This window comes from Protomyctophum bolini (genome assembly GCF_963924005.1).
Source record: "Protomyctophum bolini genome assembly, chromosome: 18".
NCBI classification, from domain to species: Eukaryota; Metazoa; Chordata; class Actinopteri; order Myctophiformes; family Myctophidae; genus Protomyctophum; species Protomyctophum bolini.
In genome coordinates, this window is record NC_137879.1 from 18,291,215 (window position 1) to 18,305,879 (window position 14,665).

At 40.5% G+C, this 14,665-nt stretch overlaps 1 protein-coding gene across 2 annotated transcripts; it reads right to left on the minus strand.

Annotated features, from left to right (window-relative positions):
* Positions 1–668: 668 nt before the first annotated feature.
* gspt1 (G1 to S phase transition 1) lies at positions 669–14,459 on the minus strand. 2 transcript variants are annotated; one of them, XM_080789051.1, is made up of 14 exons: positions 14,023–14,457; positions 13,657–13,701; positions 11,221–11,496; positions 10,931–10,964; positions 9,445–9,522; positions 7,275–7,455; positions 5,636–5,790; positions 4,863–5,003; positions 4,100–4,193; positions 3,420–3,500; positions 2,722–2,895; positions 2,137–2,226; positions 1,566–1,734; positions 669–1,328 (listed from the first exon to the last, which is right to left on the minus strand). In XM_080789051.1, exons 1-14 carry the CDS (start codon positions 14,228–14,230, stop codon positions 1,276–1,278), a joined length of 1,779 nt encoding a protein of 592 aa, XP_080645177.1. In that variant the 5' UTR covers positions 14,231–14,457; the 3' UTR covers positions 669–1,275. The 2 variants fall into 2 exon arrangements, with proteins under 2 accessions (XP_080645177.1, XP_080645178.1); XM_080789052.1 differs by lacking the exon at positions 669–1,328 and adding an exon at positions 1,423–1,453 and having other exon boundaries at positions 1,538–1,734; positions 14,023–14,459.
* Positions 14,460–14,665: the final 206 nt, after the last annotated feature.

Sequence of the window (14,665 nt, forward strand, 5' to 3'; positions counted from 1 at the left end):
TGCATCACCGCCACCTTCTACTCCGAATGTAGATCAGACTAAACGCGTTGGATTGACTGACTGTCACTCTCAATGCAGCTCCAACACTGTTGTCTGTGGGGGAAAGCAGGACAACAAAAACCCTGTTGTGTAACCTTAGGCTGAAAGCCAAAGCCCCCCCCCCAGACGAGAAGACTTAAGTTTACCTTTTGAGTTTTGACTCAACCCCTTTATCCCTTAACCTTTTTGAATAAAGACAATTTAAGTTATTTGTCCCAAAGTGACTGCAAAAGACATAACATGCATACGACGCAATATGACAATTAGCCACTCCCAGAACCCCCTGGGTCAGGGGCTATATGACAATATGAAGCTGTTTATATAATGCTACTGTATATCCCCTCCAACTACTCTCCCCATTGTCAATTAGCCTATATTTTGACTCTTGCAAATTGCAATATAAACATTTCTCATGCCAATAATGGTCCATTGAATTTAATATTAATCACCTATGCTCAGTATATTAAGAAATGCTCTGTCACATACAGTATATATGTTCACTGTACATTCCTGTACAGTGTACCACTTCACACAGTTCAACCTTCAAAACCTTATTAGTATAATGATTGATGACCATTAACAAGGAAGTCACATCATCCTAATAAAATCCTAAAAAAAGACACTTGCTTTTCTGTAAGTTTATTTCATCTTTAATAATGTAACAGATGTGTCTGTGCGTTTGTGTTCCCACTTTTTTTTGTAACAGAGGATGTGATCTGAAATCAAATAAACCACTGGAATCACATCCAACAGAGACCAAAGAATTTGGTACAACAATCCATAATCCCCAAAACAAAACATCCATTTAATTCTCGATATGGAGTTGTTGTTTTCCTTTTAGCAAATGATAATCACAGGCCAAGTCTGGTCTTTATAACAACATGACACGAGAGCAGTGTTGTTACATTTCCCAATGCATTTCAATGCATCAATGTCCATTCCACAAAATGGTGCTGCGAGGCAACAGTGACATCAGCCAGGTCGGGAGGGGGGTTATAATATAGCTACATTAGTGGCATAGCTAAGCTCTCAATATGAGAAAGCTGGTTCACTGGATCTTGTCGCTTCATGTAGTTGATCACAAAAACTGATTCAGTCTTTAACTTCAACATTACACTCATTCATTCTCCATTTCCTCTGCTTTCCATTAGCATAGTGGCTGTTTCACATAGATTCTAGCAACATGCCCTCTTTATAACCAGTGGAAGATCTCCATGCATACTACTGCTAGTGCATTTAGTCCTTCTCTGGCACCAGCTTCAGCACTTTGCCAATAGCGATGGTTTTGCCTGGAAGGGACGAAGAGGAAATTAATACACTGTAACTGTAATTTGACAAATAAGAAAACTCAAAAACTCCACAAAATATGTCGATGGTGTCATGCCCCGACACAAGCCTACAGTATAGTCAAACACTTTACACACACACACACACACACACACACACACACACACACACACACACACACACACACACACACACACACACACACACACACACACACACACACACACACACACACACACCTTCATCTCTGAGTGTGAAACGTCCCATCTGAGGAAAGTCTTTAAAGGTCTCCATACAGATGGTTCCTGCTGCTTGCAGCCGGGCGATAACCACCTGGTCCTGCTTCACAAACCTGGGCCGTGTCTTACTCTTCTCCCCCGTCTTCTTATCCACGAGACAGATTAAGGCCTGGGAGTTGGTTGTGAGTGGGGAATGGAAGAGAGTTGAAGACGAGTGTAAAGTATTTTGTAGTAGGGATGCAACAATATGGAATTTCTGAGCTAATAATGACCTTACATAACTAGAAAGGTGTGCCTTTCTAGCACAAATGGCCGGACGGAGGCAAAAACATAACCTCCAGCCTGGTGGAGATAATGATTTACTTATTGTGGCCAACAACAATATGATAACCATAGATTTGACTTTAATTAATTTTAAATACTATAATCCATAGTTTGTGTAAGGAGGGTAAGAGAATAAGGTATCTATCTAATATTGGTTGTTGCGTTTCCATAGCCATGACATAACCATATCATACATAACTATTAGAAAGTTGCAGTTACAAAAATATTAGAAAAAGTTATTACTTACCATGATTTGTACTTCTTCAATGCAAGTGTGAATATGGAGGATTGCATGGTAACCGGGGCATATGATCGATTTGTGTTCAATGATGACAATCTGAAATCAAAAGGAGAATGTTAGTGACTTAAGTGAATATGAACAGTGCAGGTCATATAACATACAGTACAGTGGTGTCTGATCATTTGACCAGCTTTTCATTCCATCAAAATTGCTGAAATAAAACCCTCCATGGTAATTGACAGAACACCACTGTAATAGATAGAAGATTCATATGATAGTGATACCAGGCATTTGATAGAAGATTCATATGATAGTGATACCAGGCATTTGACCAAAAACAACTCATAAGCTCATAAGCTCATAAGCTAGGATCTTCTGTCCTCCCAAAATCGGGTAACGGTTAATAAGCTGGTGTATAGCAACACTGAATGGTACTGTATAATGTTTTGTTCATGTGAAATCTAAACTTTAGCCATGGCCTTTGAGTGTTATGGCTTCAAAGTTGTCTCTCATTTCCCCTAAACTCCTTAGATTGTATTGTACATTGTTGTTTTACAGTATATTCCTTTAAGTGGTGAAATCATGGAGCACCTGTGCGTCAAAGGTGCGTCCAGTGTGACAGAGGTCCTCAATGCTACAGAGGAGGAAGCCGGGCAGGATCTCCTCCTCCTCAATGCCCTTCAGCCTCAGCTTCAGGTTCTCCCCGGGAGTAGCATCATCCGTCTCCACGTCGTCACTCAGGATGCTCAGCACCTCCACCGTGTGCTAGAAGACACATAATGATGATTAGAGAGACAACACAGCTTCTATATGTAGAAGTCTTCTCGACCAGCGCATTTTGGGCAGACAGAGTGGCTTATACAGTAATAGTAACATAAGTCACTCGCAGCTAATTACACTACTCAGTGTTTTAAAAGTCAGAAGTGGTGCTGTACTGTACAAGCCCTCCTCCCTGGCACGCGCGTGTGTGTCTGTCTGTGTGTATGGCTGCGCAACAGTGACACTTGGATGTCAACAAACACTATAATGCTTCCGTTCTCGGATGGACAGAGACAAACCCAGCCAGCCAGCAGCCAGTGACACACATTGCTGTGCATTGGAGTGGCTGCACTACTCAAAAAGGTATTTCTGTGGTTACCACAAAAAGGTAGGACCAAAAAATGAAATTAACATACCAGGCGCAAAGCGTGAGAGAAAGTAATTTTGTTAAGACTTACTATCTATCATTTTAGCCATACATTTACAGTCCTTATATGAGCTATAGTGCTAGTGGTTTACAGAACTCTTACCCTGTTTGGCATCATCATCAGCGTCTGGGCTTTGCTGATGATTCCTGACTCCAGTTTCCCCAACACAACTGTACCCATGTCCTAGGCACGCACACACACACGCACACACGTCAATGAAGAAAATCCATCTCATATTTATGTCTGTCTATATACACTAACCCACTGTACTGAATGAGTGACCTTGGCAGCCTGTTAACTCAAGCATAGTCACAGTAGAATTAACACCAAGTCCAGATACCAAGGTATTATTTGGATAGTTATTTTGTTTACCTTAAAATCTTTATGCGATCGTTCATTGATCGAGGAAATCCTAACAGGCTTGAACATGATCAGCATCTCCTCAACCAAGAGTAATCAATGCTAATCACAACCATAGAGATATTTTATATACTCTATAGTTACAACACTGTGGTTGCAGGCAGAGCAATGAATGAACTGTATGAATTAAACAAACTGTATTAACTCCTGACAGGGGAGGTTGGAGGATAAGAAATGGCAAACACATAGTTCTGCCTGGTGGCTTGCACACAGACACCAAACCACCAAGAACTGCATATTATTGTTGTTCTTCCGTTTTTCTTCCGACTTTGACCTCAAAATGTTATATTTCTTTCTGAGTATACTGACTTTTTTCAATAGTCTCCAAGAGCCTTTCACCAGAACCTCTTGTATTTACTTACCTTGTATTTGTCTACAATAGGTAGTCGGATTGGGCCATCATTGGATCTATTTAAGTTTGGCAAACTGTCCAGGTGGGGGATGAAGGGCAAGCCCCTGAAAGAAGAGATAAATAGAATTTGATCAAAGTACAGTTAACACTGGCAGTATGCAAAAAAAATGACCCAACTGTTGAAGTTCCAGCCCAAGTTCAACTTTCTGTAAATAACTAAATTTTTACCACTGAGCTAACAGAGTACAGTACACCTGCTTGATTCAGGAGAGAAATCTTATTTTCACTTTCAGCACTTGTCAACCAGTAGTGGTCCTACTCGACAACATCTCAATAGAGGATCAGATTGGTCAACATATAATTTTATTCGACTAAACAATTTACATAACAAATTCATTTTAAATAACACACAAATAAGTTTTAACCATCTACAACAGACCAATAATATACCTTGAAATTATTGTATTGACTGGCATTCTTCAATAAGAGAATAGTTGAAGTTGAAGATAACGAGGAAGACCAGTAATATACAGTAGATGTAATTGAGGTACTCTTTGGTCAATTTCTAATTGCTAAGTCAAACATTGTGTTTTGTTGTTAATTGGTTTGGTTTTATTAACTGTTTTCTGCTGAACTTTTCTGTCTGATAAGCTGCCAAAACGGGCATATCTCCAAACATGGGACTCTGCATGAAGCTCCATGCATGGCTATCACTACTAGTGAGTAATACAGACAACACTGTGTCATACAATTTTCCACAGCTTGTTACTTACGTGTACCAGGGGCATTCTGTTACAGGGTCTTTGAGGTTGGACCCTGTGAGTCCAGAACAAGGCATGAAGTAGATGTCCTTTTTGGGGTTGAAACCCACTTTTTTAAGAAACGGCACTAGTTTTTCTTTACACTCCTCATATCTGTGGGTGGAGATGAAAAGCATTTTTACCTGAGCCTGTTGTCCCCAATCTCCATCTCTGTAGACATTTGTTATTCATGTCCTGCATTATTGCTATTATTTTAATGTTGTTTTATGCCTTGCTTTTCTTTTTTTCGTCATTGCTCTGTAAAGCACTTTGAGCTGCAATAATAATAATTATTATTATTATATAAACATTTCAAAAAAATGTGTACAGTACATGAATGTATGTATTGTTCTACGAATTTCTTGTGCAGTATATGCTGACGTTTTTGTATGAAATGTGTTGTATAGATAAAGTGTGACTTGTTTTAAACTTTTGTGACCACCAGGAACGCTTCTTTAGAGTGCTGGCTTCTTCTCCTTATTTTCATGTACTACAAGCTCAGAACACGCCACATTGCGACATAGATAATTTCACCGCACAATTTAAGATTTTCATGTATAATAACAAGCCCAAAATAGTGACGCCACATCACGCCAGGGCATCTGTTCAGTGTAACTACGGTACTTTAGCAATTGGTCTCTTGCAAATATCTTCATGGAATTGAGTCTGCGTTAACTGTAACAGCTGTGTATGTCTGTAATTTGAACAATGTAAGAAAAGCTATCAGTCAAGTGTGCGGTGTTCACCTTTCCAGGCTCCAGTTGACAGTGGGGTCATCCATCTTGTTAACCAGGACAATGAGATGTTTGACACCAGCTGTCTTGGCCAGCATGGCGTGCTCCCGGGTTTGGCCACCTTTCTCAAAGCCTGTCTCAAATTCCCCCTTTCTGGCTGAGATCACCTGAAAAGAACCAAGAAAAGACAGGTCATATATTTATCATATGTTATCATTCATGCCAGGCTGTGGTATGTTCTTCCAATATATTCGGTTTTGTTGACAGAACATTTGTTATTACCTTTTAATGTTTGTATAATTTATAGCCAACCCTATTTGTTAGTATTTTTGAGTGGTGTAACCACTCCTACAACCAGCAATGTCCGTGTATGTACCTGTGTACCTGTGTAAATGAGCACGAGTATGTGACTTATTTATACCAGTAGGGGGCAGCAGAAACAGAGAGAGGGGTAGTGCTGTGTCTCTAATATGAGAGAGAGGGGGGGGGGGGGGGGGATTGCACCACTCAGTTCACACGCGTGTGATTTTTTCTTCTTTCAAAGCCGCAAAGTGGCATAGAACTGTACAGACTTCACAGCCATGGTATATGATCATATACCACACCTGTCAACGAATGAAATGCTTTGAGCCGCCCGTTTTATCATCAGTGTTAACACTTAATGCTAAACCTGAGTTTCCCGAGATGATTGATTGAGTCTTTCCCTGCTAAACACGAGAAGCCAGAGTTGTTTTATTGAGACTGGAGGGCGCTTTTGATAACAACATAGCTTATGAGACATCATACGTTTTCCACGGGTTCTTTTTGACACGTCACACATGTGGATCACGTGAAAATTAAAACGTGTGTCCCTGTCCCCCTGCCTGTGGGGGGCAGTGGAATGCCCATAGTGGAATCTTATGGGAGTGCAATACGATCGCCTCCGTTTTTTCATTTTTTCACAGATCGATCATGGATTATTTTCCGACACTAGGACACTGTGGCATTATCATCTTCTGTTTTATTTATTTTGTAATTACGTGTGTGTAGTTTGGTGCCGTTTTCGGTGAAACAGGATAACTTAAGTGTTAAAAACAGACATGCAGTACATGTCAGCTGTAGGCTGCTGTTACAGTGTTCTCTTTTGTGTTGTTCCCTACACAAAAGGACAGGACATTCAGCAAAGAGTGTTGAATGGCTCACTGTCACAAGGGTTCCGGGAATATTAAAGGCAGAAACTTTCAATAGGACTTTACGGGAATTATCAGGAAATAAAAGGAATGAAATGGAAACACAGAAGTGCAGATAGAAAAAGTGCAGTAATTAATCCATTGTTTAAACCACAAAAGCCATTAATTTGTCAAATACATACAATGTGAAATGTGCTTTGAGGTGTGTGAGTGTGCGTGTGTGTGTGTGTGTCTACATGATTAACTGTGTATAATCAAATAATTCACATTTAATTACGGTATAGATAGGGTGGTAAAAGTAATATTTTCACTAGATTAAGAAATATAAAACATAATTTTCCGTATTTTTCTCTAGGCTAAATCTACCCGTTTTACCTGGCTTAACGCTTAAATGTTATACATCATTTTTATTTATTTATGGTGAAACATATGAAACTTATGGCAGATATGTGATCCTACAATTGAGTGTCTGCGTGTCTCACCAGGACAGCCAGGTCTGCTTGAGATGCTCCACCAATCATGTTAGGCACAAAGCTCTTGTGTCCCGGGGCATCCAGGATGGTGAAATGCTTTTTCTCAGTCTCAAAGTAGGCTCTGCCGACTTCCACCGTCTTCCCCTTGTCCCGCTCCTCCTGGTTGGTGTCCAGGGCCCATGACAGGTACCTGTGGAGTAGACACAGCCATGTTGGCTTACTGAACATCCATACAGTCACTGCTTGCTCCTAAATTAAGGTCCAATTGATTTGTTCACCATGAATAGAGGGTATGTGCATGCATAAAGTAAGTGTCAAATTTAGTGGCAGATTGAGTGGCAAAGTTAGTTTAACGTTGTTTAATGCAATCAGATAGTACTTTTCTGTTTGGATGTATGGGCTGTCAAGGCCAGACAGTAGTGTTTTGTCAGTAAATTGTACATTTATATAGGGCCTCTTGTTTTGTTTTTTTGCATTAATGAAGAGAGCGTTGTTATCGCTCCACTCAACCACCCTATTTACTCTGTGTTAGTGCAGTCCAGGATCACTGGACTACTGCTATTGTTATAATCTACTGCAGTTCACTGTTCACCTGGAGTTCCTAGTCTGAGGGTGCTTACTTAACTACTTACTTAATCCTCTTTGTTCCCTGTAGAACATAAGGCTGTGAAGTAACATACTCATTTTTCCATACTATTGCCAGGAATGTTAAGAAGCCAATTTTGTTACAAAATATGGGACCAATTATTTTGTGTGTCTACGTTACTACATACTTTGTAGAAATTCTAGGTGTATCATTAACACATATTACTGTTGTCAAGGCAACTGCACAAATATAAAAAGTTAATTGGTCAACCTTAAAAAAACAACAGTCTAAGAAACGTTCAAAGTAATTTGACCCTCTTACAAATCCATCTTAAGACCGAATTGTAGGTGACACACAGTGGGTTGGCTTCTTGGTTTATCAACTGCCTTTTTAATCGGCCTCAGATCTAAATGGGTTAATGATATCAAACGGGATCGCTGAAATAAAAATAAAAACATTTGGCCATGCCTTCTTCAGCGACCCTAGACATGTTTTGCGCATGCACACTGCCGTTCAATTCCTTGTTTATGGACTGACTAAACTGTCTCTTCTCTCTGCGTTCTCCATGTTTTTGATCAAAACGGCAATGTTCTGTCTTCATTTCTGACTTCTCCTAGCATCTCGTTTGGAATATAAACACTTCTAGAGAGACTTTAGATGTGACAGGACAAGGTAGTAACGGAAGTTTATGCCTCCCAGTTTTGGGGAGAAATGGAAGGCGGGGCATTTCAGAGTAAAATCTGCCAAATCTGCTTGGCACTATAGTGCCATTATTTTGAAAACTCCCTGCACAATCAAGGCGTTTAAAAAAAGGTCTATGGGCTAGAATGAAAATGAATAGTCTTTTTGTTTGTACTGGATTTTCATTGTCTGTTACATTTTCCCATACTGCCGTGATGACCAATTGACTCCTGAGGATATACAAATAATATTTTGTATTAGCTTTTTTTTTTAAGTACCCAAGCTTGTGATATCAAACCAGATTTAATAATTTGTGAAGAACACAGTGAATGACTATAATAAATACATCCAACAACAAATGAGATGGAACTAGGGATGCACCGAAAGGGAAATTCTTGGCCGAAACCGAATACAGAATATAGGAAACAGTTGGCCGAAAACCGAATACCTAATATCCGAATATGATTAATATTATATATTTTCTTTCATACCATTACTGTCATGGCCATACCTTAAAGCTACCTGATTTATGGCAAAATAAATGGTTATGGCAAAACTTAACTTAAATAATAATCACTTATGTGTCCATAAAACATTTTTTCAGCTCTTTTGGATGCATTAATTGCATACACTATTTGGTAATATATTTTCTGCCTATTCAGGCACCCATAGATTTGAGGGGATTTCCTCACCAGATTTTGAATGAAGTAATACCTTCCTTCCTGTTGCTTATTGCTTGATGTGAACTATTGATTTGATTACCAGCATAAAGAAAAAATAAGAATTTGAGGAATGCTATGACAGGATGCTCATAAAAAAGAATGCTGTCAAAGGAATTCCATTAAAAGGAATGCCATAATGGTAAGCAATTCCACACACAGAAATCCTGGTGAAAACACAAGCCTAACTCACCATGTCTCTCTGTTCTTCTCTTTCGCTTCTCTTTCATATTTCTCTAGGGTTCTCTTCTCCACCATGCCAGTCAAGTACCTACAAATCAAAACCCAAAACAACATATGAAAAGGACAAAAAGGACAAAAACAGTAGAGAAGGGGATGTGATGAGGGCATGACATATGGGGGTTGCGTTATTTTGTTAATTGCAATTTGGTCAATTTGGTCACATATCCATTTGCCACACAACCGTACAATATCCCCACTTCTGCAACACCGACACAATTCATAGAAATAGCATCACCCCATAATGACGTTATTGCTATGACGGGTCTGTTTTTTTCCACTGCATGCGTTAGTTATTGCAATAACCAATATATTATTTATACATGTGGTTGCAATATCCCATAATATAATGTATATCATATGGGAATCTTGGTGAAGATGTAATCGGACAGGTCCATGTAGACATACAATTACAATGCAGTGTAGACTTCCTGGGTGGTGGGATGTCTACTCAGGGTCCGCCATGACGCCATTATCAGTTCAGGACATCAGTCTGTGTATTTCTTTCTGGCAACTATGAATAACCATTGTGGTCCTAGTCTCGCGTAGCCGCAGCTCGCCTGGTCTTCAACCAGCCAACATTCTCACATGTCTTCCCCTTTCTCCACTCCCTCCATTTGCTCGCTGTTGCTGCCCGCACACAGTACAAAACTCTGATGCTGGTCTTCAAAGCACCCCCATATCTTGCAAGTCTGATTGGACCCTACAAACGCAGGGAAGCTAGAAGTACATTCACTCAAAACGCAGCGACAACGCTCCACACGTCCCAAACTCTACTCCCTTGTTCTGTCTCTAAAACTATGGAATGCACTTCCCATTGCAATCAGAACTGCAGACTCACTCCCAATCTTCCACCGTAGTCTGAAAACCCACCTCTTCAGACTCCATCTTAGCACGTAGCACTTGCCCTAGCCTCGACGACCATGTATGCAAAGGCTCAACTTATGTAATTTTATGTAATTTAGATAGCATTTTATGTATGACATAGCACCCTATAGTCACAGTGTATACGCATGTATAGTTTCATTATATAGATATTCCACTGTACAGGGACTACAGATGAAATTTAGCTTCGGCTAACTCTGGCCCATTTACATTGATGTGAAAACTGACATGTTGAACAATGAGCTTTGTCCCTGTCAAATAAATAAATATAGTGTAGTGTATACGGATAGTTTCATTATATAGATATTCCACTGTTAGACGGATGTTAGATTCTTAGCTTACTTTTGATTCTTGATGACTATTTTTATGTATTTGATTACCATGTTTAGCGTCAAAGTCCTATACTTTGGACTACTGGTTGCCCGACGCCAAAAATCAAGTCTAGACGTGTGATTAAAGAAGACTGATGCCCAAACATTCACTGCAGTTCCAAATAAATTATATTTATTATAATGGAAATTAAATAAATTAAAGATCAGCATATCAACACTCACATGATCTGTCCTCCAATGGTTGACTTGCCAGCATCTGAAAGACATAATTGCAATCAAGCACTCTTTGTTGACCATGGATGAAGTTGCAGTACAAGACATCTGTGTTGGCATGCGGTGCAGATGTGCAGTAACAAAGTAACATTATACAATTGACACATAACCAGCAATATTGTACCGGACAGGCGGACACGCATATAGTGCCACAGGACATGCATTTTTTTTAAAGACTATATCCTATATAATACAACAACTTGATACAATCTCCTTAAGAGGGATTCCCAGAGACATACCAACGTGACCGATGAACACAACGTTGACGTGCTCTTTCCTGGGGGCATCCGGCGGGGGCACGGGCACCACTTTGAGCACGGGCAAATCCTCCTCTTCGTCTTCCAACATCTGCTCATCTGCCGCCCTCTGGCCAACCTCTCTGGAGGGACTCTCTGCCTCTGGGGTGTCCTCACCTACTCCTCCGCCTCCACCTCCGCCTCCTGGCTCCTCCTTCTGCTCCCACGTCTCCTCCTCTGTAGTCATGTCTGCCTCCGTTCCTCCGTTTTCCACTGGGGCTGAAATAATTTGACTGAGTGTGTTTGTTTGCCATGTGCTCAACCCCGGTCTTTGCCCTGACTTAACTACAGCCAACAATGAATACAGTTTGGTGGAAGGCAGAGTCCACACCACAACTATAAAGACAAGGGGTGGGTTCAATTAATCTATATGGAAATAATCGTATGGTATTCCTTGACGATAATCATATCGATACAGAGGCTACCGTATCGATATGCCAGGAAATGCTGTGTGTGACGCGGCGTAAAAAATAATACATAAAACGTGTTGCGATATATTAGGATTAAATGGTTTAAATCTTTTGCATTTATCCATCATACATAATGTATTTGTATTTATTTCCTTGCTTTTTGTTTAAATGTTGTCATCTAAGTTTTTCAGATTGATTTGGAAACTTTAAACTTGTCAAAACATTATAAACATTATTCTAAATCAACACGTATCACGATACATATCGTATTCGTATCGTGGTTTCTATTGTGATACGTATCGATCGTGAGGTTGTAAGCAATACCAGGCTGTAGACAACATTGTGAATAATATATTTAAAGTTGGTCCTTAATTGGTGGGGATGGCTTTTTGACTTATTTATGTGCCATTATTAAATAATTACTATAGAATTTTGTTTCCTTGTTGTAGGTCTGAAAAGAGAAGGGAACCCGCACACTCGTATGCTCCAAAAGATAACTTTTATTGACGACGTTTCGAGCCAAGGCTCTTCATCTGGTCAAACTCAACTCCGTTTGACCAGATGAAGAGCCGTGGCTCGAAACGTCGTCAATAAAAGTTATCTTTTGGAGCATACGAGTGTGCAGGTTCCCTTCTCTTTTCATATGTTACTTTTTGAACCCAGCACCTCCATGAAGTGATGTGCGTATTTTTCTATAGTTCTTGTTGTAGGTCGGCAGTTGAACATCAGCAGTAAAAAGATCGTAACACTAATATTGGCAACTTTATATTGAGGTTAAACAACCATAATCAGACACTGAAATCTGTTGTGTATGATTGATTAATTTGCCCCCGATGTAAATAAAACCACAAATAAAACAAACCTTACATATCTGCTATCTGCTAATGAGTCTGACACAGTACAGTGGTCAAATAGAAACCCTTCTCAACCTGCATACAATAAATATAACTACCGTAATGACAAGTGAGACACATTCACACTGACTTTATCACAAAGACTAAGAATCACATGGCAAATCAGTGACTTACAGAATACAGATTTAAACAAACTTTTTGTTCTAAGTAACAACTCTTTATTTATATAATAATGTAGTCATTATTCAAGGCTTCATTTACAATATTTTCTCTTTTGGCACTCTATCAGCAAGAGTTGTCTGTTGAATTTTGAACTATGTATTGTGTGGTATGCAATACTATTGTCTATTTGCGTAACAGTTATTCTGCACCATGACATTGTAACAAAAGCTATTCCCACTGGCCCTGGTCGAATGGCAGTAAAGAGGTTGACTTAATTGTTTTACATTGCTTCTCCAATTGTCCCAACTATCTTTTTTCACATTTACATCTCACCATCTCTTCCTATGGTACTCACCAATGTCAATTTTCTGTTTCTGTCTTTCTGGCTACAGTTGCGGACCTGTGTAACCCGAGTAAAAGGTGCACTGTGTTCTGTCTCTTGACCAAATGTAAACACCTGACATCAGCATATATAGGATCTGACCAGCCAGTGGTGACATGGCAGTATTTCCCTTTAACAATATGCTGCAGACACCACAAAATGCTCTGACAAGTGTTAGTAGGCCCAAGCCTTGGAGTGGTGGTGCTGAGGACCTGTTGTAGCCATTGATATCTTTCACCATCTGCGCCAAATGGGGACATCTATTTTAGGCATAGTAGACAAGTGATATTGCATCACACCATATAGGTTCAGTAGGCTAATACACATGGGCTTGCCAAGGACTCCAAATTTGGCTCGGTAGCGTCCATGTGGTCCAAGCTTGCATACGAGGAAGACATGACACTGACTAAAGATATAACAAGTACAGCTCAAACGTGAAGAGCATCGCTCTCATAATGTGCATGAAGGTTTTTGGGGGGCTTTAGGTTTCAACAACACTCTTGGCAGGTGACTGTTCACTATGTTGATACCTAACAGACTATTTAATATTGTATAAATAATGAATGCATACCGACTGTTTCTGACACCTCCATGTTAGCAACTGGATCGGAAACACCTTTCAAAGAGGAAAGAAAATAACATTTCAAACTCGCAAATTTTCGATAAAATTAGAAAGCCATAAAACAATGCTTCTATGGGAATGTAATTACTGCCTGGGGAATTAGCAATAGCGCGTGATCTTATGTATTTGCATACAAAACAAACACATGATTTGACTTGTTGATGACTTCCCACTGCGTGGCAAGCTATGATTGTTGGCACTGATTGGACCAGCAGCACGGCTAGCTGGGATTAGCAGGCTAGCGAGTTCAGCTAAGTTCCAGCTGTCTCTTGGCTAATATGCATGCTATTATTCCAGCTGAGCACGAACACCTACCGTCTGGCAGCGGGCTTTCCTCGGTACCGCTCTGGATGAAGCTCGGTATGAACACCGCGGCGTTAACATTGGGGACGAACGGCTTCGCGTTGACGTTGAGCTCAGCGAAGGCGCTGTCGAGTCCCGCGGAGGCGGCGACGGCAGCAGCCGGGGCCTCGGCATCCACCTCCAGGTCCCACGAATCTGGGGCTGTGTCTGTCGGGTCCATCGCTGCTGCTCCGGAGAGATGACGCGCTTCCAAAGCACCCACGGGGAAATAAAGGGATCGGTCGTTTCACTCAAGCCCGCTTGCTGGCGTGTCTGACAACGCTCTCAATGACCCGCGTAGCTAAGTTCCCATTGCTTTGTGTTGCGCCTTGTTGTTTTGGAAGCATATGGAGCCGGTAGGCTGAGACCGTCTCTCACCTCTGAGGTATCAACTGCCCGCTAGGGGGCACCCGACCTCTACTGTGCGTGCTCATTAGCCTGACGGTTGACCGTTATCTCCACACCACCACAGTTTACCCCTTTCTGATCTCATGCAGACAAATGAGGCGAGGCCACCATATAAACAGATTATCAATAAACAGACTTTCCCTGTTTCACCTAAAGAATACTCCATTGTATGTGATGCTATACCAGATGGTGATAGTGTAACAGAGTT

What these genes read in the sequence shown, in the direction of transcription:
- gspt1 (XM_080789051.1), bottom strand. Translation starts at nt 14,230, where the DNA reads ATGGACCCGACAGACACAGCCCCAGATTCGTGGGACCTGGAGGTGGAT. An exon ending in GGAAAGCCCGCTGCCAGACG is followed by an intron (nt 13,702 to 14,022) that starts GTAGGTGTTCGT and finishes CCTCTTTGAAAG; the next exon opens with GTGTTTCCGATCCAGTTGCT. An exon ending in GAGAAGAACAGAGAGACATG is followed by an intron (nt 7,456 to 9,444) that starts GTGAGTTAGGCT and finishes TCTACTCCACAG; the next exon opens with GTACCTGTCATGGGCCCTGG.